Source organism: Bufo bufo, chromosome 5 (genome assembly GCF_905171765.1).
Source record: "Bufo bufo chromosome 5, aBufBuf1.1, whole genome shotgun sequence".
In the NCBI taxonomy this organism is placed as follows: domain Eukaryota; kingdom Metazoa; phylum Chordata; class Amphibia; order Anura; family Bufonidae; genus Bufo; species Bufo bufo.
Genome location: NC_053393.1, coordinates 450,849,476 through 450,873,838, shown reverse-complemented (window position 1 = coordinate 450,873,838; position 24,363 = coordinate 450,849,476). Strand labels below are relative to the sequence as shown.

The 24,363-nt window shown below is 41.5% G+C and overlaps 1 protein-coding gene across 2 annotated transcripts in view; it reads right to left on the bottom strand.

Moving 5' to 3' along the window:
- Positions 1 to 24,363, bottom strand: part of IGF2BP3 (insulin like growth factor 2 mRNA binding protein 3) — a 114,210-nt gene that overhangs the window by 62,927 nt on the left and 26,920 nt on the right. For both annotated transcript variants that reach the window (XM_040432489.1, XM_040432490.1), the window contains exon 3: positions 4,896 to 4,944. In XM_040432489.1, the coding sequence (XP_040288423.1) occupies positions 4,896 to 4,944 (49 nt within the window). The remainder of the gene's footprint in view (positions 1 to 4,895; positions 4,945 to 24,363) is intronic.

Here is a 24,363-nt window from a genome sequence, read left to right as displayed (position 1 = left end):
TTAAAACCATACTGGGTACCCGAGGCTCGGCGACAAGCCATCTCAGAGGAAATGCAGCTAATGCTGCAACTAGATGGTATTGAGGAGTCTAAAAGTGAGTGGGCCAGCCCAATAGTTTTAATACCCAAACCGGACGGGACGTTACGGTTCTGTAACAATTTTCGAAAACTGAACGAGATTTTCAAATTTGATGCGTATCCCATGCACGGGCGGAAGACGCTTATCGAGAGGTTAGGACAAGCCCGGCATTTTTCTGTTTTGGACCTCACCAAAGGGTACTGGCAGGTACCCTTGACGGAGGCTGTCAGAGAAAAATGCCTTCAACATACCAGAGGGGCTGTACCAATATAAGGTGTTACCCTTTGGTTTGCATGGCGCCCCTGCCACTCTTTAACAACATTGTCAGTACGCTTTGGCTTACCTGGCTGATATTGTCATCCACAGTACTGACTGGGAAAGTCACTTACCCAAAGTGCAGGCCGTAGTGGACTCCCTTCGGAAGGCTGGACTAACCACTAACCCAAAAAAACGTCTGATAGGGTTAGAGGAGACTAAATACCTGGAGTATGTCATTGGGCACGGAGTCATCAAACCCCAAGTGAACAAAATAGAGGTGATACGGAATTGGCCCTGAACTGTCACCACTAGGCAAGTAAAGTCGTTCCTTGGAATGGTGGGTTATTACATATAGATTTGTCCCCCACTTTGCTACGGTGGCCGCGCCATTGACAGGACTCTTGAAGGGACGCAAAGTGAAGGCTTTCTCCGCTTTGAAGTTGGCCTTGTCCCGGTTTTGATGATGCCAGACTTCAAAAAGGAATTTATAGTACAGACAGATGCCTCCGAAGTAGGCCTCAGTGCTGTACTGTCTCAGGAAAGCAACGGGGAGGAGCATCCCGTTGTCTTCCTCAGCCGTAAGCTCATCCCAGCTGAGACCCGGTATAGTATAGTGGAGAGAGAGTGCATGCCTATCAAGTGGGCACTCGAGTCTCAGTTATTTGTTCGGGAGAAAATTCCGCCTGGTGATTGACCACTCCCTCTCAAGTTGATGAGCCAGGCCAAAGACAGAAATGCCCAGGTCACCAGATGGTTTCCTTTCCTACAGAACTTTAAATTTACAGTGGAACACAGGGCAGGCTGGTTGCACGGAAACGCAGATGCCCTGTCCCGAGTACATTGTCTGGAGAGTGTTCACCCCCTAAGGGTTGAACAAAGGGGGGTATGTGACACAGTGAGGCAGAACTGACATTAAGGTGACTTGTCTTATATGAACTTTCCAATTTGTGTGAAGTAACACCAAGATGTACTTTCCATTGTGTGTGAATTAAACACCAAGACTGCAAAGTAACGCAATGTTGTGTGCATTTGCCTCAAGTGTGAATAAACACAGAAGTTTTGCGTTAAGAAGTTTTCTTTTGCCTCTGGACTACGTCCGCTTACCTCATCTACCAGAGCGAAACCCCACAATATAGATATACATATGTATGTGTGTACGTATGTTTTTACAACTTTCACAAAATAAAACCAGTCATCTTTTTCACCTTTTTTTTTTTTTTTAAAGGGGTTATCCAACATCATATCAGTCCTCACAGAGTGGCTGACCCCTGGTGGTGATCATACTTATCTGGTCCTTGCCACTGGGTTCAGTCTCTATCGCTCCAGGGCCAGCTCTTCATCTCCCTGCTGGCCTAATAGGAATACAGTCATGGCAGACCTGGGGGACATTGCCACACCACTATGCATTCCCAGGGGTGGTTGATGGGGACACACAAGGTCACCTCTCTGACTAGATGCTGTAGTCGCCATTTGGTCTGATCAAATAACCAGTATATACTTTAAAATGCCTGATAGAGCCATGCCAATTTCTACAATAAGGAAGACCCTAAGATCCACTCCACCGGCCACCGTATCTAGACACGGTGCCACTTCTATGGGAGTTACGGAAACAACATAGGAGAGTGAGCGGGACCGTTTCTGTAAATCCAGGCCCCTCGCACAGTCTGGACATTGTGGCCAGCGGAAACAGGGCATGTCTGGGGAACACCCTGTTGTGGAGATACCGTAGGTGCGGGACCCATAACCAAGTGCCTTTTCAAGATACAAACGAGGGTGACAGATGCCGACCAAAGGCAGATATCTATGGAAAAGTTCACCTATGGTGTTGGATTTCTTTGTTCGTTATCAGGTGCAGTCATTGTAAACTTGTTTATGCCAAATGACAGCTGTACATCCTATCAATAGAAGCTCAGACCACAAAACATAGGTATGTCCATCTGTGGGTTTACGATGATACTTATGTAATGTTAGTAAAGGCATAAAACCAAACTTCAGACAAAGCACAATAACACCTGATTTTTTATTTATAATGATACACCTTCCGTCACAAAGAAATGCGACTTCTATTCACTTTGACAATAAAACAGGTCAGTTTAAACATCATCTTACATACGTGTATTACTTTTGTCTAATATGCTTTTATTTTAGGATTGAAAATTTTTATTTTTTTTGTTTGGGGCAGCTGTCTTGCACGAGCTACACAATACACAGGAGATATCCATTGACTTTATGGTAAAGTTTTCTACATGTGCTGTGTGACCTGACCGGTCTCTGATGCATCCGTTTCAGTAGGTACTTGCGTTTCACATGTAATGATCCTGGAGCATCCTTTTGCATAACGCTATGTTGTGCCAGTCCTCTGTTACGCCTACTAGAAGTTTATGAATGAATTGCCAGTCACCTCCAATAAAGGTCTAACTGGGTGTTACTAGTTAGTGTGTTCCTGCACAGTCTACTAGCAGCACTGATTGAATAGTGTCAGAACTTGCAGGGACACGCCCAGTTGGACCTTTATTGCAGACTTGGGGCTCTTGCATACAGCTGTAGCCACTTTTGCGGCCTGCAAAACACCAATACTGGCCGTGTCCATTCTGCGGAACGCCCTGCCCATAATAGAACAGTCCTATTCTTGTCTGTAATAAGGACAAGAACAGGACATTTTCTATTTTTTGCATCTTTGCAGCCCCATTGAAGTGAATGGGTGCGGATCAGATGCAGATGAAAACAATGGTTGCGTGCATGAGCCCTTATAGCAATTCATTCATAAACTTTAGAAGGAATAACAGAGGAATGGCACACCAGACTCATCTGGAAAGGTACTGCAGAATTATTACATGGGGAATGCAAGTAGTTACTAAACAGACAGGAGAGGTAAAAGGTCCTCATTAAGGGAACTGATCTGTGAAAAACGACAGCGCACCCCCTTTAAAATGGTCTGCGTTTACCGGCTGGAACATGGACAGGCTCAACATCTCTTGCCTGAAAGAGCCTTCGGGGTCCTGTTACACAGTCTGATATCAGACCAATATCAAGTGCCCTTACAGAAGTCAAACACCTCTTGTTTAAAGGGCCTTTCACAAAGTTTGATGCCAAATAAATGGGGGAAGAACGGTCGTTGTTTGTTCGCCCTTGGTAAACACCCACAGCATGAAAAACTGAATTAGGGGACTATGTGCAGCCAACAAGAGAGCCTTTTTGGTGCCACATGAAAGATAACGTCACCTGCTCGGAGGCACTTTTACAAGGGTCAATTACTGGAAAAGGCAATGGGTATGTTGGTTCCTGAAAACCGGCCCAAATTCTTAATATATAAATACTAAGATGTAAAATTAAAAGATAAAGTCCTAAAAAAAAATATATGTTTAACAAACTGCCGCAAGTTTAAAGGTCTACAGCTAAGGCTACTTTCACACTGGTGTTTTTGCTGGATCCGGCAGGGTTCAGCAAAAATGCTTCCGTTACTGATAATACAACCGTCTGCATCCGTTATGAACATTGCCAAGACGGATCAGTCATGAACTCCATTGAAAGTCAATGGGTGACGGATCAGTTTTCTACTGTGGCAGAGAAAACGGATCCGTCCCTATCGACTTGCATTGGGGGTCATGCTGGATCAGTCTTGCTCCGCATCCCAGGACGGAAAGCAAACTACAACATGTTGCGGTTTGTTCTCCGGTAGGGGAACGCAACTAAACGGAACACATTTTGGAGCGCTCCGTTCTGTTCAGTTTTGTCCCCATTGACAATGAATGGGGACAAAACGGAAGTGTTTTTTTCCCGGTATTGAGCCCCTATGACGGATCTCAATACCGGAAAACTAAAACGCTAGTGTGAAAGTAGCCCAAGCACTGCATTTTATATAGGTCATTTACAAATTGTATTTACATGTCTACTGTGCCTGCAAATAATTAAGGAACACCTTCCATCACACAATTTTAGCTGTAGTCAACTACTGCAGACACGAGATTGTCACCTGTGAGAAGGCATCCCCGAAAAAAGTCTTCCCAACACAATGCCGACACATATATGAAAGCACGCATACTTGTACTAAAGAACTTAGGATGGATTAAACATGATAATATTATATTAAATAATAAATATTATACAAAGAATGGCCACACCTTTTTAGGGTACATGCACACGTTCAGGATTCATGTGCGGAGCATCTGCACTGAAATCCGCAGGTGTTCGCAGGCAAATCTGTGCGGTCAATCCGAATCAATTGGTGCAGATTTGCATGCGGATTTGGTGCGGATTTTACTAAGTGAATGAAGAAAATTCGGTCAGGAAAAATAAAATAAATGGCCATACTGCGGATTTTAAAATCCGCACCACAGGTCAAAATCCGCGCTGAAAAAAATCTGCATCGTGTGCACTGAGAATTTCAAATTCTCATAGAATAAAATGTACATGACTTACAGTGCGGATTTTCCGCGCGGAAAATCTGCACGCAATCCTGATCGTGTGCATTTCGCCTTACATTACACTTTATATTATAGAATTAATCACAGGTAAAACGTTAAAACTTGCTAAATGTATAAAACACAAGAAATACATACCTCCCACTGCAGATGCGGTGGTATATTTCGGATTTGTAGCTTCCGACTCCTAAAACAAGAAAAGAAGAAAATTAACGTTGGACCTTAACAATGCTCAAAATTCAGAGCACCTCATTTAAACTGGTATCAGACTTTTCTATGATTGAAGAGTCCGGGATATAGATGAACACACAAATCTTAAGTGACTTCACCAATGATTAATATCAAATACTAAGGGCTCAGGCACATGAACGTTTTTTGCGTTCAGTATACTGGCCTTTTTTTTTTTTTTTTAGTTCAGAATGAGTTACTTATACTGAACCATTAATTTCAATGGGTCAGCAAAAAAAAAAAAAACTGAAGTGTCTCCGGGTGCATTCAGTTTCCGTATTTCTGTTCAAAGATAGAACATGTCCTATAATTGCCCGCAAATCATGTTCCGTGGCTCTATTCAAGTCAATGGGTCTGCAAAAATAAAACACATACGGAATGTACTCCGTATGTCTTCCATATCCGTTCCATCTATTGGAAATGTTATGCCCAGACCAATTTTTTCAATGTAATTACTGTATATGCCATATGGAAAAAAGGAACGGAACCGGAAACACTACTGAAACATAAAAACAGAAAAACTGATCTGTTAAAAACGGCCCGCAAAACACTGAAAGAGCCATACGGTCGTGTGCATGAGCCCTAAGAGTTTGACTTGTAACTGGCTAGGAGCTAACTGATCACATACAATTGCAGTGGAATTCCTATCATTCCTGGTCTTTGAAGTTGAAATCATTCAATTAGCTCACTTCATATCCACCGGACCCCCCCTAAATGTTTGGGATGGGATAAGCGTTTTGTCCAGCCCCCTCCCCTATCCTATCTTCAAGCCAGCATAATCACTTTGGTGGGTTACAGAATGCAGATGACTCATGTCTGGTGCTTCACTGGTTAAGGAGTCTGCAAAGAGACATTTCTTGTGTAGAACTTCCAGCCAGACATTCGTGGTGGAGGAGAGCTCGCTGTACAGTTTGTTTAAAGGATGAACAAGCAAATGCCTTAAATGCCACATACTCCTTGGGATTCCCAAGAACGCACAAGTGAAAGAAATTATTTTTTTTTTTAAATATATCTATCTAGCAGTGTGCACATTCTATTAATACGCACAACCAGCAGATAATTGGGTCACATTCACACAGGGGGGCATGCTTGGTGCAGCGTTTCTACATTGGCCAGATGCCACCTTTAAAATGATGTGGAGTTATACATTTCCATTCACAGAGTGGTAGGTTATTGTGCATTTTTAAGCACTACAAGGGATTTGGTTGGTTATTTTTATGCTCCTCTCCCAAAAAGTTATTAGTGCATTTCAAGGCCACATTCAAGATATCTATTCCACAACTTTAAAATCTATTTACAAGCCTCAGTTTTTTCCAAAATAAACGATTATACGAGTATAATAATTGCACATAATAAATGTACGAGGCAAATCAACCATTAACTCATTCATCCTTTGTGAACGTGGATTGTACATACATAAAAGTTATAAGAAATTGTAATGTACATACTGTTTGGATAAAAAAAACAAAAAAAAAAAAACACGTTGCATGCGGAAAAGTTACACTTTAAACAATTTTAGGTGTCAGTGATTAAAAACAAAAAATACAATATGTAAGTAATTGGGAAGATCACTACAAAATGCAGTTTTAGAAATTATTCAAAAACAATTTACAATTTTAATAAATTTACAGTTGTTCAACACATATTTAGTGGCCATGTCAGGATTGGATTTTGTCCTACCCGAAAGGAAACATTACTAGTAGTTGGAACCCAAGATCACTGTACAGCGTTAAAGCAGCCATTGGGGGCATCTCGTACAGCTTTTTCTGGCAGTTTTTCGTGTCAAAGCCAGAAGTGGGTTGGAAGGGAATCAGAAATATAAAGGGATGACTTCTGCTCCTTTCTGCTGGATCCATTTCTGGTTTTGGCATCAAAACCGACAAAAAATAATAATAATAATATATAATAATATATATATTTAGTGATTTTTTACGGGATTTTTTAATAAAAAATGCTATGAAATTCAGTTTTTCTAGATGCCATTTTTAGTCGAACTTTACAGCATGCTATAAAAACAGAAATAAAAGTCAAAAGGGAAAAAAAACTGCCATAGGATGTTAGTGGCGTTTTTTTTTTTTTATTTGTTTGATTTTTACACTTTTTTGGCCTCTATTGGACATTAGATTTTTGCTGAAAAAAATAAAAATAAATTAAAAACAGTATATTGAGTTAATAATAATAACTGGGCACTCTCAGGATATCTGAACCATTTGAAATTTTATTTGCATATAGTGTCAATAGATATAGTAGGTGGCAATAAATCCAACGGCGGTAGGTTTTCACATAAAAATAACTAAACAACATTCCCAAAATTACCAACATGTAATAAATCTCAAAACAATGGAATGCAATAATGTAAAATATCTAAAAATTTCGAGGAATAAAAATGGAATAAATCGATTCACATTAATAATCTGAAAAAAAAAAAATAAAATCGTATATTCGTATAACTGTTCGTATGGGAAAAGTCTCGAATTTATAGGTAGCGATAAAAGCAATGTCCTATAGCAGCATTCAATTCAATAAATTGACAAAGGTATCCGAAAGTTTCTAATGTCCCAATGCACAATCAGTGAACAAAGCAAAACGGCGTCCCGCTAATTTGCATGCACCAGCGGCGTCCCACTGGAATATTTGCAACGAAAGTTTTGGAATATAGCTATCCAGCTAGATTCCAAAACTTTTTTTGCAAATATTGCAGTGGGACGCCGCTGGTGCATGCAAATTAGCGGGACGCCGTTTTGCTTTGGTTACTGATTGTGCATTGGGACATTTGAAACTTTCGGATACCTTTGTCAATTTATTGAATTGAATGCTGCTATAGGACATTGCTTTTATCGCTACCTATAAATTCGAGACTTTTCCCATACGAACAGTTATACGATTTTTTTCAGATTATTAATGTGAATCGATTATTCCACATTATTCCATTTTTATTCCTCGAAATTTTTTGATATTTTACATTATTGCATTCCATTGTTTTATGAGATTTATTACATGTTGGTAATTTTGGGAATGTTGTTTAGTTATTTTATTTTGATGTGAAAACCTACCGCCGTTGGATTTATTGCCACCTACTATATCTATTGACACTATATGCAAATAAAATTTCAAATGGTTCAGATATCCTGAGAGTGCCCAGTTATTGTTTACTCGGTTTTATTTTTGAGTGGACTGGGTGAGTCCACTTTACTGAGTGCACCTCTAGGGTCAGCAGTTACTCCTGTGCGCCACATCTACTACTATTAGTATATAGGAGTTATTAACCTGAGGACACAAGGATTTTGCTTTATCCATTTTTCCCCAATTTGGTGAGGTTTGTGTGTTTTGGTATTAAAGTATTGAAGTAATACCTTTTCAGGCGTTTTTGCAATATAATGAAAACAAAAATGAAAAAAATACAAATAAAAAAAAAAAATTCCCATCCATATCAGTTTTTATCAAAATACCACTGCTAAAAATCTTCTTGTGAAGGATGCCTTATAAATCACAAATATGTTTTTTGGTGCTTTTTGGAAACCAAAGCCAGTATTGAGACAAAAAGAAAAAGTGATTGGAAATACACAATGTGGGAACATAATCTGAAATAAGACTGCAGATCATGCAATACCTACTTGCCTCTGGGATTTATTAAATTCTAGCCTAAAAAAATGCCACCGGGCACAGGAACTTATATCCAGAACTATGCCAGCACATGGACTTGTAAAATACTACAATGCGTAAAGAACTGAACAAAGACAATGACATGTTTAACATTGGCCAAGTTCACTTTTGATTAACAGGAATGAATATTTGAGGCCATATGAAAACTTTAAAAGAGAGAGAGCATCACGATGTGGGAGCCAACTGAAAGTTTTACAAGAAAAAAGCAGAGCACTTTTTGAATTCATTTCCTTGTGCATCACCAGAGCGTACTATAGTTCATGTAAGTTCAGTCCAGTTAGAGGCACGTGTGTTCTAGCGGTTGTCTCTACGGCTTTTTGACAGACTTTTGGAAAATTTCTATACTGTCTATGCATATACCGCAACTAATGCTTTACAGTAGACATGGGACACATTACTTATAAACCTGATAGGGTCCATTCACACGTCCGTTGAATGGGTCCGGATCCGTTCCTCAATTATGCGGAACGGGTGCGGACCCATTCATTTACAATGGGGATGGAAAGGATGCGGACAGCACACATTGTGCGGTCCGCATATACGGTCCGCGGCTCCCGAAAAAAATAGAACATGTCCTATTCTTGTCCGCAATAGCGGACAAAAATAGGCATTTCTATAGGGGTGCCGGCCTGGTGTATTGCGGATCCACGAAACACTACGGACGTGTGAATGGACCCTTAGGCTGGGTTTCCACATTTACGGCATGTAGTTTTTCAATCCAAAATCAGAAATTGGGGACACCAAGGAAAGACCTACTCGTTTTGAATCTACTCCTTTGCTTGTGGTTCTTGTCCAAGCTGCATGTGGTTTTTATGCTATGAGTGACTTTTTTCTAAAACAGATCGTTGTTTTTCGGCCATTATTTTCCTATAGGGACAGTGTTTAAAAAAACAAAAAAAAATAAAAATGATATTTTATTTTTTGTTAAAGGCGAGATGCCCAAAAAAAAAAAAAAAAAAAGCCACTCGGGGGCAAAAATATTTATTTTTTAAAGTGTTGTTGTGCAGGTCATATTTCCTATAGAACCTCATACTATCTCAAGCACACACAAAAAAAAATTTTTGCATGTGCAATAAATGGCTCTAAAGTCACAAAGTGCACAAAAACATAATTAAAAACCTATGTGGGAACCCACGCTTAAGCTGACCATACACCCTATAGCTGCAACGGTGAACCGAGTGCCCAAACTGCAACCCAAAACCCACTTATTTAAATCGCAAATTGCCAACACTGCAATTTCCCCTGAATACTACAGTCCAATATAGTCTATCTTCCATGTACTTTATCATTTAGCTATAATAGCCTGCCTGCATGAAATGCGCTGCCTGTGCTGTTCATAGTGCGCCCTGCGCTGATGAATGTAAGGAAAAAGTCTAAGGCATATTGGTACACCATACACTAAGGGTGCGGGTGCCCACAGAAAGGGCTCTGAGTGCCACCTCTGGCACCCGTGTCATAGGTTCGCCACCACTGTCTTAGATCTATGATGGCTGAACCTGCTGATTTCGACCAACTGTCTAATGTGTATGATGCCTCCCTACTCTCCACCCCCCCACCCCCATGGGTAATGTTGGGAACCTAAGGATCAAGCATGTTGTATTTCAATGCCAGATACTTTTGTTCTTGGGGAGACAAGCAACAGGTGAGCGAGTCTGGCAGCTGCTTTCTCTCCTCGCCCCATTCATTACATATGCATGCTCGGCCGAGCATGCAGATATATGGGAGGATCAGGAGAGATAGGCCAAGTAAGCCAACAGTTATTTCATGTGTATTGCCTGCTTTCAGTCTGAGCCAGATTTTTCTTTTTTGTAACAAAAAAATAAAAATCAATTTAAAAGCCCTCAACAGATGGCAATTGATGTACAGGTAAATGCAGAAAGGAAGAAAATGTACTTAAAAAAGGTTTCCTGTAGTTAGAAGTGCACACACGGATTGTGTTAGGCGGCACACTGCTTGTACAAGTTCACACTACATGCCACAAATACAAAGAGACTACCTAAGTAATACCATATGAAATGCCACAATTTTTCTCAAACACACACAACAAGAATAGTTGTGGGATTCTGTGTAAAATCACAGTAAATGCCTGCAAAATTCTATTTGGTGGCACATTTAAGTGTGAATCACACACACACACTGCCGATAAAATGGTAAAATTGATGACAAGTATGGTCGATTCAGTCCAAATTATAAACCCCCCAAAAAAATAAAAAATAATATATTACACATACACAAATGAAATCTACAATTTCGGAAGCCAAATCAAATGCATCATCTACTTATTTAACTTTACATTAGGAGAAATAATTGGAAAGATTTCCTAATGAAAAAGTGTAAAAAAAATAAATTATAATACTCGAGTATACGCTTTGTACCACAGTTATTGACTTTTACACACTTTTTCTAACCTTTTTATCGCGTGTCTGACAACGGTCTTGGCTCATAAATATGTTGTAATGGGCAACAAAATGCCCCAAAATTTTGGCACATTATTTCGAGTAAACTAAGCCAAACAAACAGATGGTGTAACAAAGACTAGACCAGGGATCAGCAACCACCAGCACTTCAGGTGTTGTACATGCTGGGAGTTGTAGCTTCACAACAGCTGGAGTGCCGAAGGTTGCTGATCCCTGCACTACACACAGTCTATAGGTATGCCAGGCTTATCATCCACAATCAGCACCATGATAAATCCAGGACAGTATAAGACCAAAGGTCTAAGTAGACTTTTAGACAGCATTAGTAAAGTTGTGCTAATGTGTTTGTTCTGTATGGTGTGTTTTTTTAAGTCATTTTTAACCTTTTCACCTCTGGATTATTATTATTTTTTTGTGTTTTCGTTTTGCACTCCCTGCCTTCCCAGAGCCATAACTTTTTTATTTGTCTGTTCACATAGCCATACGAGGGCTTGTTTTCTTGCGGGAGAAGTTGTACTTTCCAACGCCACCATCTAATATTGCATATGATGTAGTGGGAAGCAGGAAAAAAATTCCAACAGTTTTACAGATTTTTTATTTACGACGTTCAATGTGTGATAAAACTGACCAGTTACTTTTATTCTACAGGTCAGTACGAATCCAGCGATACTTTATATGTATAGTTTTTCTTGCGTTTTGATAAAAAAATATATGAAAAAGTGGAGAAAAAAAACTTTTGTACAAAATTAACCGACCAAAAATGTCAAATTGGCCATTTGGACGCTTTTTTCCATTTTGCCGTTTGCGGAATATATTTTTATACTATGGGTGTTTTCGCACATTGCGACACCCATGATGTGTATTTATTTTTTATTTTTTTTAGTTCTTTTATTTTGGGAAAAGAGGGGTGATTTTAATTTTTCTTTTGTTTGTTTTTTTTACACCTTTTTTTTATAGTTCCCATAGGGAACTATAAAAATCAATCATCCGATTGCTATCATAGACTCCAATGCACTTGCATTGGAGTCTATGATGATTTTACTACTTTCCTATGGAGCCCTATTACAGGCAAGGGCTCTATAGGAAATACTGTGCAGCAGCCTCCTGTCATTGACAAAGACAGCGGCTGCTGCACACAACTCCGGCTCCTCCCATCGCCACAAGGGAGAGCCGGAGCACCATCGAAAGCGCGGGCTTTCGGTTTTCAGCGCACTCAGATGCAGTGGTCAGGATTGCCCACGGGATCTGATGGGTTAAATGTCTGCAATCGGCATTACTGTCGGTTGCGGATATGAGTCGCGGGTGTCTGTTATAAGAAGCAGCCACCCGCGGCTATGGCGCCCGCGGTGCTCAGAAGTGTCTGCCATCTTTAAAGACCCGGTCAGGGCCGTACTATTACGGCGCTGGGAGGGAAGGGGTTAAAGCATTACTGTGATAGCTTCCTTCATATATGGACATACATTAGGGTGTATCAACATGACAGACTTGTTGCGTGTGGATTTCTGCCAACTCCATTTATATGAATCTGCAGAAATATTGTAGACGTTCTGCAACAAGTCTGCCATGTACAGCCAGGGACAGACAGACACACAAACAGGAAATACAGCGGAAAATCCACTGCAGTTTGGTTTCCGCAAAAAAAAAAAAAAAAAAAGCAACAAAACTAACGTATTACATGCAGTTTTTGCTGCGGAAAGGCCAGCAGATTTCACTCTCTCCTATTGGAAATCCACAAGAAATATCTGCGTAATAAATTGACGTGCGGCGGATTTCAAATCTGCAATACCGCAGATAAATAAGAAATTTTCATCCGCTTTGCTGGGACTGTACAATGCTGCGGATTTGCCCCACGGAAATCCGAGACAGCAAATCTGCAGCTAATCCACCACGTGTGACTCTGGTCTTCTAGTTCCAAATAACTATTTTTTCAAGCATTTACACTTTGTTTTTAATTCCATGTATTTTCAAAAGTTTATGTTGTTAACATATGGTACGTGCTTTTGTTTCTGCCATTTTAAGTCCTATAGAGAAGCAAAAAATGCCAGAATAAAAATAAAAGCAATTCCTACAACATTTTAGGGAAAACTTGCCCCCAAAAAAACTCATCAAAATGCGGTGCAGATGAAAGACTTATGGAGATTTATAAAAACTGAAAAGTAATTTCTACAGTTAAATGTGACAGTTGCAATTTTTTGAAACAAACCTGCCGTCCCCAGAGTGACATGAAGGGGCATACAGAGTCTCGGTGTGTAGGAGTTGACAACCTACCTTGTACAGCAGAGCTGTAAGTGACCAGTGTGAAAACTAAAATATTAAGCTTTTTTTTTCCTCTCATGTGAATAGTCACATAAAAAAAAAAAAAAAAGAAGAAACTGCCAAATTTACTAAATATGTTTAGAATAAAATTCGGATTTAAATAGTTTAATATGCTGAAAACAAAAAAAAACAAAAAACACAAAAAGCACAGTGCACTAAATAGTCATTTTGGGAGGATACATTTCCTTTCCAGTCATCTGCATTGAGCATGCTCTATACCAGCCATGAACTGATCTGGCCAGCCATACCCGACTAATTGGAATAATTTTCACTAGTCGATACGATTTTATTGTATGATAGCGAATTTTATTGAGCACATACAAAAGCTGAATAAAAGTCTTTTTGAATTAGTCATGTTAAAGCATGTTCACTTTTTTTTTTTTTTTTAAACTTCCAAACAAAAAGAGGTAGCTGTTGAGGAGGGAAGAAAAAAAAAAAAAAAAAAACACACAACACGCACCACAAAACCTTGACTACTTGCAAGCAGGCGTCTCAATGCCAACTAACCACTACTTGATGTCGAGCACACTAAGTGACATTGTGAACCTACTCCATGTAAAAAAGAAATTAAAAAAAAAAAAAGCCAAAAAGTGTTGGGTGTCAAAAACTAGTAATTCTGCGGTCACCAGGGGGCAGCGGTCTACTGCAGTCTATGGAAGGCAAGCAACATGGCAAGCTCCTGAATGGACAAAAGGATATAACATTCAAACTGGTGGCAGGAAGGGCGACTGGATGAGAACGTTTGGTGCCATTAATGTCACATGGACTCAAGTGTTGCTGAGGTTTTAAAGCCTCAAGAATTAAAGCCAGCAAAAACATTGAATAAGTAAATTCGTTACCCCGCATTTTGTCATCCTCGCTGGGAAATTTAAGCTCTGCACGTTACAAAAGGGAATCCTCTGAACTGTCCACTTGGAATGTCCAGAAGGATGAAGTAAGTAAGTAACATTTAAAAAAAAAATTTTTTTTTAAGTCTGCAGTAGATCCACCATGTGTGAACATGATCCAGTTTTCCATGTTGACAGGAATAAATTGTTGAGATATTTAAATAGAACCTTTCTTCAAAGCCAACACATGCAGAATAATGAAAAAAAGAATCCAAGTAAACAATTATGTAACGGAGCATTCTGCGACTCGCCAACAAGGAATAGATCCACCGTACAAGGGCAGATCACGCACTGGGTTCACATTAGGAGTTTGGATTTTTGATACTTGTAAGGCCTCATGCACACGACCGTTGTTGTGTTCCGCAAAATGGAGTTCCGTTGTTCCGTTTCCGTGTGTCTTCCTTTATTTTTGGAGGACCACCAGACATAAAGGAATGTAAAAAAAAAGTCTAAGACAGGTTTGCCATGCAAATGATAGGAAAAAAAAACTGACGCGGACGACAATCTTGTGTGCCTCCGCTTTTTTTTGCGGTCCCATTGACTTGAATGGGTCCGCGAACCGTTTTCTGTGAAAATAATAGGACAGGTTATATTTTTTTGACGGACTGGAACCACGGACGCGGATGGCAAACGGTGCATTAGCCGAGTTTTCAACGGACCCATTGAAAATCAATGGGTCCGCAGAAAATCACGAAAAACGGTGCAACGGACACGGAATAAAACAACGGTCGTGTGCATGAGGCCTATTTGTGTAAAAATAAATAAAAAAGCACCCAGGTTTTAGAGAGTGAACGGGCAAAATTGTTCCTAGTGTGATAATTATTTTAGAGAACATGTACTAGGTGTGATCTTCCACCAAGGAACATTGTGTCGTTCTTACATGCAGAATGACTCACTACTTTCTATAGAATAAAGACGCCATTCCTGGAAGCAAAGAAAGACTTCCACATAATAGCAGCGGCCACATGTGTAAGGCTACTTTCACACTCGCGTTTGGTGCGGATCCGTCATGGATCTGCACAAACGCTTCAGTTCAGATAATACAACCGTCTGCATCCGTTCATATTATCTGTAACATAGCCATGACGGATCCGTCTTGAACACCACTGAAAGTCAATGGAGGACGGATCCATTTATTATTATTATTTTTTTATTTTTACTTATGACCTATCCTCTGGCTAGGTCATCAGTATCTAATTGGTGGGGAGACCCCAGCCAATCAGCTTTTTGTAGAAGGCAGGGGGCTCCTGTGAGCGCCGCTGCCTTCTCGCAGCTTACCAAGCACAGCGCCGTACATTGTATAGTGGCTGTGCATGATATTGCGCTCAGCCCCATTCACTTGAAAGGGTCTGAGCTGCTCCTAGGCCACGTGACACATGAACGTCTTATAACTGACCTAGGAAAAGCAGTGAGAAGGCCACGGTGCTCACAAGAGTGCTGCTGCCTTCTCAAACAGCTGGTCGGTGGGGGTCACAGGTGTTGGACCCCACTAATAAGATACATCAGTGGAAAACTCCTTTAAATCCAATTAAAAAAAAAATTGTTTTTTTTAAAAAAGCACACAAACAGGCTACATGCGCATGAGTATCGTACAGAAATTCCACACAAATTTCTGTATGTACCAAATACCGCATGTGTTACAGTGCGAATTTGATGCAGTTTTGCTGCAGATCTCACCCTTGCATTGAAAAGGGTGAAAGCCGCACAGCAGGTCAATTTCTGCATGGAACGAAACCGCAAAGTATACATGAGATATTTCTAATCTCATACAGTCTGCCGGTTCTGTATTATGTTACATTTTCCCCGCATACAAATCCACAGGGAAAAATAAAAATATAATTATAAAATATTAATATGCACAAACAAAAATATGCCAAAATTTGCACATTTGTAAAAAAAATCGGCAACTCCGGATTTTCTGGCAGATTTTTTGCCATTCAGAATCCCAAATGAATTTCCGTGCCGATTTGTGTGTGTTTATGGAACAAAAACCGAATGTTGCGGTGCGGAGTTGACGCAGTGAAATCCGTACAGGAGAACTGACATTCTGTGGAATTCAAAATCTGCACGGTAGGTAGATTTCCACACGGAACAATAAAGCAAAGATTATACGAGATTTGCAAAAATGTCACACACATTTGCTGGTACTGTATTACGCTGCGGGTTTTCTACACAAGTATCCACATAGTAAAAAAAACAATCGTGTCATCCACATCGGGTGCAGTTGGCCTAAAAAGAGTAGAATCGGGGCAGAAGACGAGGGGGAATCGTAATGAAACATGATGGAACTCGGGTCCATATTGCTTGTAACAAGACATCCCTTAAATGAATCGGAGCCAGGAGAGATCTTCCATCTGTTAGAAACTAGTGGGGTCATTTATCAAAGTGGTGTAAAGTAGAACTGGCTTAGTTGCCCATAGCAACCAATGAGATTCCACCTTTCATTCCAGCTGTCCAAAATTAAAGGTGGAATCTGATTGGATGCTATGGGCTACTTTACACCAGTTTGATAAATGACCCCATGGGGCTTCAACACAGAGCTTCATGAGAAAGTGGGGCTTAAAACATCATTTTGTACTAAAATTGCACCAATTTCGAGGTGAGCCAACCAATGGCTGGTATCCCTGCACCAGATTCATCACCCAGCCTGAGCACCTGCGATACATCTGGTGCAGGTCTAGACCACCTTGCCTAAGTTTACGCCATCTACAGGATTAGGAAATCTGGGCCTTTTCCCTCATTTCTATTATGGCACAGAAGTGCAATCATTCTGAGAATACAGGAATGGGAACAAACGACAGGAATCTACATCTATTCAAGTCATCCCAAATAGGGCCATGGTTTCTCGATGCACACAGTAACCCAAGGCAGAAATGGTGCTGCAATGCAGCCTAGTTCTCTGCAGTGCAGGCATTCAGCATACACGCTGACATCAATACACTGTTCCAGCCATGACTTGCCATGCGTGGAAGGCCTCTTTCACACGAGCGATACAAATGGTGTCAGGATCTCATGGTTCTGCAAGTTGTATCCATTTTGTTCTGCGATAGCTTTAAGTGTTTCAGTTTCTTCCACACGCGTGAAGAAAAATTGAAAAGTAATAAATCTACAACGCCAAGCAGCCATCAGTGAAAAACGCATTGTATCCGGACGCCTTCCGTTTTTCATGCAAGCCCCACGGAGTCAGAGCTGCGTGAAACACACACAATATAGAACACGCTGTGATTTTTCCTTAACGCAGAGATGATGCGTGAAAAATGGGCTTAGGATTCAGTCCAGATAGCATGTGCTTCCTACGCGCGTCGCATCCGGATGGAAAACTCACTTGTGTGAAAAAGGCCTTAGTCTGTCAGTATAGACCATCTACGGTAACTAATACCACACATTGCTTGCAAAGGCCAGCGTAAGAAACAAGAACACGCTTATCATAAATGGGTACTAATCCGGATAGAATATATATTTTTTTTTATGAAATTAAAGCATTTGTAGCAGCCAATACTCTCGAAGAACATGCACATCTGCCTAGACCGCTCCAAATCCTCATCTATTAAAAACAAGGTTTCAAAAAGGACTGGAAATTTACATATGGCTGTACATAAAGAGGACAAAGGTTTCAGTAAGCGTTTGTCACCACCTGGCATTGTGAGCGCCCTGCACTACCGCAGCTGAAGCCTCTCATCTACACATCGCAGGCTCATTATTCGTCAGACATGTTGTGTCGCTTCAAACGTTGCGTCTCACCACAGCTTCCAGGTTATTCAAAGCGTAACAGGACGCTGCGTTATTGATGCAGTGACACCCTGAACGACCACTCTACATTTTGATTTTCTCTTAGGGGAACATTAAGCTTTTCAATCTACCTCAAAAAAAAAAAAAAAAAAAATACAAAGCCCTAGGTGGAGAACCTTCATGGAGAACGTTGGTGGACATTCAAAGCAACGTCGTTAGTGTGCTAAAATAAAAGGCCATCACTGAATATGTAATGACCACCCCGCCCCCCCTCAATCAGGGAGATTTAGTCATTACCAGATAATACACTACAAGGAATCTCTTCCGAACAACTGCGTTCTCATCCTGTGCAACAAAAAGATCCCCCAGACACTGGTAATGGCCACGTTTAATCCTTGCAGGCCCACTTTCGTACTACACAATCATGTGCATGTCAACTTCCTTTACATTAAGCATCAGGATGCCGAGTTTCCTCTTACACCCCCCTCCCCCACCACCAACAGCTATATAATCCTCCCCATTTTGGAAGTGCAGCAGCTTACGTTGCCTTGGGAACGGTGGGGCCCAATTTATAAGATCAATGGTTTGGTAGAAATGGAAAATAAAAAATCGGGGGGGGGGGGGGGGGGGCAAGACTGGTGGCAGAGGTACAACCACTCATTTGTTTTGTGCTTTTCTCCTCCATACAAAGCCATAAAATCAGATGACAATAATATAATACATATTACACACACACACAAATATATGCCGTGTAACTACCATTAAAACATCACAAACACAATATAGGCGTATATATAAACACTATTGTATAACCTATATAAATACACTTTGGTGACAAAAGTGTAAAGAACACGACCTCCAGAGATTTCTGAAGCAGAACAGCGGGTAACAGGCACGCCTGTGTGCTCGGGAGACTGAAGCACGCCCATTTCTCATGGATTTCAAACATGGCCATGTATACGTTCCCCACAGCAGGAGAGCGCACAAGGATGGCAATGTGTGCACCATCTATGAAAAATAATATTGAGAATGATTGTAAATCTTCTGTTTATAGGCCAGGCTTAGGGTAACATTTCACAGTAAAAACCTTGTTGGAGACGTGTGGCAGAGCGAGGGGAAAGCCACAGATGATGTAGGAGCAGGCTACAAAACAGAAGTCCATTGTGAATTTTACATATGAACCATTTTTCTAGCGCGAGACAATGGCATCGTGTAGACCTTTGCTCAACTTAGGTGACATTTTACAAGCCTGGGCCGAAGGAGGCAAATGTACGGTATATGAAGACTGAAAAAGTAAATCAGATTTTTTATTTTTTTTATTGCATAAAGATATAAAACATCCGCCATAGATTTACTTCATAGATGGAGCAATCTATAAACACGTTTGGCCTTATTTATAAGCACCTCGATTTCAGAAGACTTTTACAGTGGTATATCTATACACTTTCCTGCAGGACCATATCAGAAATGGCAACTGGTTCGCGCTCATGGACTGGGAACTTAAAGTGGCCCTTGAAAAAAATAAAAAAAAATAAATAATAATAAAAAGTGGCCCCGTTTTGTAGTCAGGTCCAAATTGATGGAAGGCAGGGCCAGCACTACCATATGGGGGCACATTATACCACTCCAACAAAGCCAAATACCACAGTCAATCACAAAATACATCCCCAAAAACTTCCACTGGCCACTGCCCCCCTGCCCCTGGTCTTATAGATCCATCATCAGGACAGTTACTGGGGATGCGCGTCCCCTGAAAGCTCATTCTAAACAACTGTCCCAAGCAAAGGCGCCGCCAATCACGCGACAAAAGCAAACACCCGTTCATCAAGAAATGATATCTTCTGACCGGTATCCAAAACCATGGTTTGTAGGCAGCACAGCGCCTCGTGTAAACAGATCTGCTGCCCAGTAAGGGGATCACTACTGCGATCACTCGCCCCCATACAGAGGAGAAAACTATAAATGCAGCTAACCCCTCTGCTTAGGCTAGTTTCACACTAGCGGCAGCTGAGTCCCACAGGCTGTTCGGTGGGTGAACAGCCTGTCGGATCCGTCCTGCCACTAGTTCACGCGTGCCCCCGGACTGCCGCTCCGTCCCCATTGACTATAATGGGGGGTGGGGGCGGAGTTTTAGTCCAGCTGCCTCTCGCCGTGCGCTGCGCCGGAATTCCGCCCCCATTATAGTCAATAGGGACGGAGCGGCAGTCCGCGGGCACACGTGAACTAGCGGCAGGACGGATCCGACAGGCTGTTCACCCGCCGGAACAGCCTACCGGACTCCCCTGCTGCGAATGTGAAAGTACCCTTAACAATTAGTAAATTATCGGAAACCAACATTTTGTTCCCTGTAAATAAGACTAAAAAAAACACACCCACCCACAACACCACACTTCTATATTGCATACCATCTGATTCTGAGCTACTCATCATGAAAATAAAATCAACCACTTTTGATTGTGTAAACTGACATTCCAGATAGAGTAGGTTAAAAATATTTAGGAGTTGTCTAGGATTAAAAAAAAAAAATATGGCCGCTTTATTCCAAAAAACAGCCCTACAACCATCCATGGGTTGTGCCTAGTATTGCAGTTCAGCTCTGTTTAAGTGAATGGGACCGAGCAGCAATATCACACACACCCTGTAAACCGGTGCAGTGCTGGCTTTGGAATAAAGGAGCCACCTTTTTCTAGTCATGGACATCCCCTTTAAATCTTAGGGATCTGCACATTGTTGCGTGTAAATGCAGTCGCTCATTGATCAGGTAATTAAACCACCCAACCAGACTTGGGGGTTGGCCACTCTCTGGCTCCTGTTGACCAATGTGTATGTAAGATGGCATTTACTAATATAGCCTTTGCTGAAATTCTGTGTCAAAGTATTCCCCCTTGCTGGCCAAGTCTTTTGCATCGTCTACACAGAGGTCTTGTCCGTAAAATGGCTGCTGAAAAATCTCCTTCATTCAAATACATCTATGGGAGATTAGTGTGGGTGCAGGGAGTGGAGGAGACCGATTTGCCCGATCACATGACCCTCCATCAGCGGCCATCTTAGGAACAGGACTTTTATGCAGACAGCAAAAAAGACTTGCCTAACAATGGGTTATATCTTATAGATTGAGATATAGATTGATATATATATATATATATATATCTATCAGCACAGAATATTAATAAGTGCCATATAGGCATCATACAAGTAACCAACCCCTTTTAGGTGACCAACCTGGTTTACAAGATAAGTTTCATAAGCGGAAAAATTGCCAAATTGTACACACTGAAGCATTTCACAGACATGAAACACACATTGGGGTATTTTACACTGGAGTCTAGCTTGTAGATTTGTAGTTGGCCCTTGTCCAGAACTCACTATATGGCAAATGGACAAAGCCCTTAGAAAAAGGGGCTTTCCATACATCAGACAGAATACATTGAGAAATGGGTGTAATAGTCCCAGCCTGGCACAATACACAAGAATGAGAGATCACCTCTGAACCAGGTAATCAGATAGGAGCTGAGAAATCCATCTTGGATAGATGGACATTATAGACATAGAATGGGCACTGACTGACACTTTCCATTCACTGCGCGGTATGATGAAAGCTGCCGTTTCATGTATTTAGCCACTTTTGGCCGAGGATCGGCTGACTGCAGTGTCCTTCAGCAGAAGGACGGACAGGAACCTTTGGAAAATATCTGCCCGTTACGATCACAAGTTTGTCTAGGACCCTGAAAAAACTCCTAAAGCATTAAGACAGACACGCTGATGTCCAGAATCTATATTTTGGTACAGCTTTATGGGTGGATTCACACAAGTTTTTCATGGCGTTTTCAGCTAATTTTGTGGCATTTTTTGAAACATCCATGCAGCATCTGGAACTAGCAGTTTTAAGCATTTTTTTTTTTATGCCTAAGGCCAGACAGAGACAAGCGACTTCAGTGTGAGAAACTGTGTGTGGCACAGAGTTCCCGTTCTGACCTCCATTCCTCTAGCAGGATCGCACAGCATTATAATGATTTACAATGCTGTGTGTCCCTGCGACACCTGGAATCTATTGAATTACACCGACATAATGTTGCCAGTGTAATTCAGTAGAAACAGGTCTAAGGCTAGAGCTACATGGTCGCGCAATATTTTTATAATGATAGTCAGTGGTGTCACGCTGAGACGGCAACATGAACGCCGCAAAAATCCATACATTTATGTGCGACTCATGTCGCATTATGTTACACTGCAACAAAAGGTTACAAAAAAGGTTGTGCGACACATGGCACAGTGTAGTTGAACCCTTTTTGTAGCCTAAGGGTCCAGCTACGCATAGTTCAGAAAGGGATCGCACACTGCCATATGCAGAGAGTCCATCACACTGAACTTGCTCGTCTGTGTCTTGCCTTAAAGGGGTTGTCTCACCTAGAACATTAGTAATATACTTCTTCATACAATATTGTCTCACTGCTCGTTGTCAGGGGTCTGCTCAGGTGGTTGTGAAGCGCCGGCTTCTGTGGTGGCCAGGATCGCTGGAGCGAGCGCACCTAGCCGCTCATGCGCAGTAGCTCCCTACCACCTCATGTACTGTGAGCTGCTCCCGGCAATGGCAGGAACTTGGGAGCAGTTCAACAGAACAAAAAGAAAGCAGCAAGCAAGTGAAGCCACCAGGGTGCTGCGCCAAGGATGCCGTTTTTCTGAGCAGACCGAAGGTGCTTTTGACTCGTTATCATCCTTGGGAGTGCGCACACCCAGACAAAGGGTGGGGTAAATGCATCCCAGGGCCGCCAGTCACACTAAGGCTACGTTCACACGACCGGATGTGTTTTTCGGTCCTCAAATCGCAGATCCGCAAAAAAATAAATCCATTCCAACAATGTCCAAAACGGACATGTTCTATTTATTTATTTTTTTGCGGGACTACAGAACGGACATACGAATGCAGATAGCACACGGTGTGCTGTCCGCATTTTTTGCAGACCCATTGGAATGAATGGGTCTGCATCCTATCTGCAAAAAAAAAAAAAAAAAAAAATATGTAGACCCCCGGCTTTTTTTATTTTTATTTTATTGAAGAATGGGTGTGGCTTTTTCCCCAGGTGTTTCCTTATATACATGTTTAGAAGGGCAGGGGGAGTGACTGAAAATGACTCAGGATTTTCTGGCATTCACAATAAAAAAAAAAAACACACACCCTTGGGCCCAGTGGACGTGGAATCTTTTGCATGCAGATTTTGCCATGGACTGCCAGGAGACTGCTGTGCTGTTCATGCGACTGTATATTTCCGCACCAGCGCAAAGAACAGTGTCCGCAAAGATACTGCTGGAAACCAAAGTGCGTGCTTGCAGTTTAACTCCATTGCATTGGGCTAAACTGCGCATGGGTCAGCAGTATTCTGAAAAACCGCAGCAGAAACCAGAGGTATTTCTGCCATGGAATACTGTGTGAATGGGGACTTACCGTGGTGTCGGACAGCTTTTTGAACCAAAGCCAGAAGTGGGCTGGAAATGAATGAGAATAAAGGAAGGACTTTTTCTTCCCATTGGATCCACTTCTGGCTATGGCACAAAAAAAGAAAAAAGAAAAACAAACACCTCTTGCACCACGTTTTTAATGCAGATTTGATGCGCTTCTGCCACAGATCTCACTCTTCCATTGTAAAGGATGGAATCCGCACCCTTTGCAAACAGAATGGACACGCTGCGGATTTCTAAATCTGCATGGCAGGTCAATTTCCACATAGAAGAAAGAGAACCAGTGTACATTTGATTCGTCTAATCTCAAACTTTGCTGGTACAATATTACGCTGTGGTTTTTCCGCACGAGAATCCAGTAGAAAAACAATGCGTAATCCGCAACGTGTGCAAGTAGCCATAGGGTTCTTCACATAGATTTTTGGTTCTTTTTCGAGGAAAGTATATACCCCCTGCAATGTCCCTTCCCCTGCAGAGCTGCACGAGAGGGGTGGGGGGGGGGGGTAAATGCCAGAGAAAACCTGTGTGTGAACTCACCCTAAAGATGGCTCCACACTACATCTCGTTTTCAAAAATGACACCTTTTGGGGACGGAGCGGCGGTCCGGCGAAATAGCGGCAGGGCGGATACGTCCTGCCGCTAGTGTGAAAGTACCCTTATGGAAACCACTACAGACAAACCGTCAACACGTATCACTGCAAAAAATGCACCAAAATGATAGCCAGTATTGTCAGATGCGTAATTCCTCAAGCCGTTGTTAAAAGCTGAGAACTTTGCCAATATCTTCCAGTCAGGAACATACTGGAGCCCCTCATGCACAAACCTTCAACACGTGTAGAGAAAAACAAAACGCATGTTACAAACTATTAACAGAAAACCACGATCGTCTACAAGTGTAATGTTAAACTG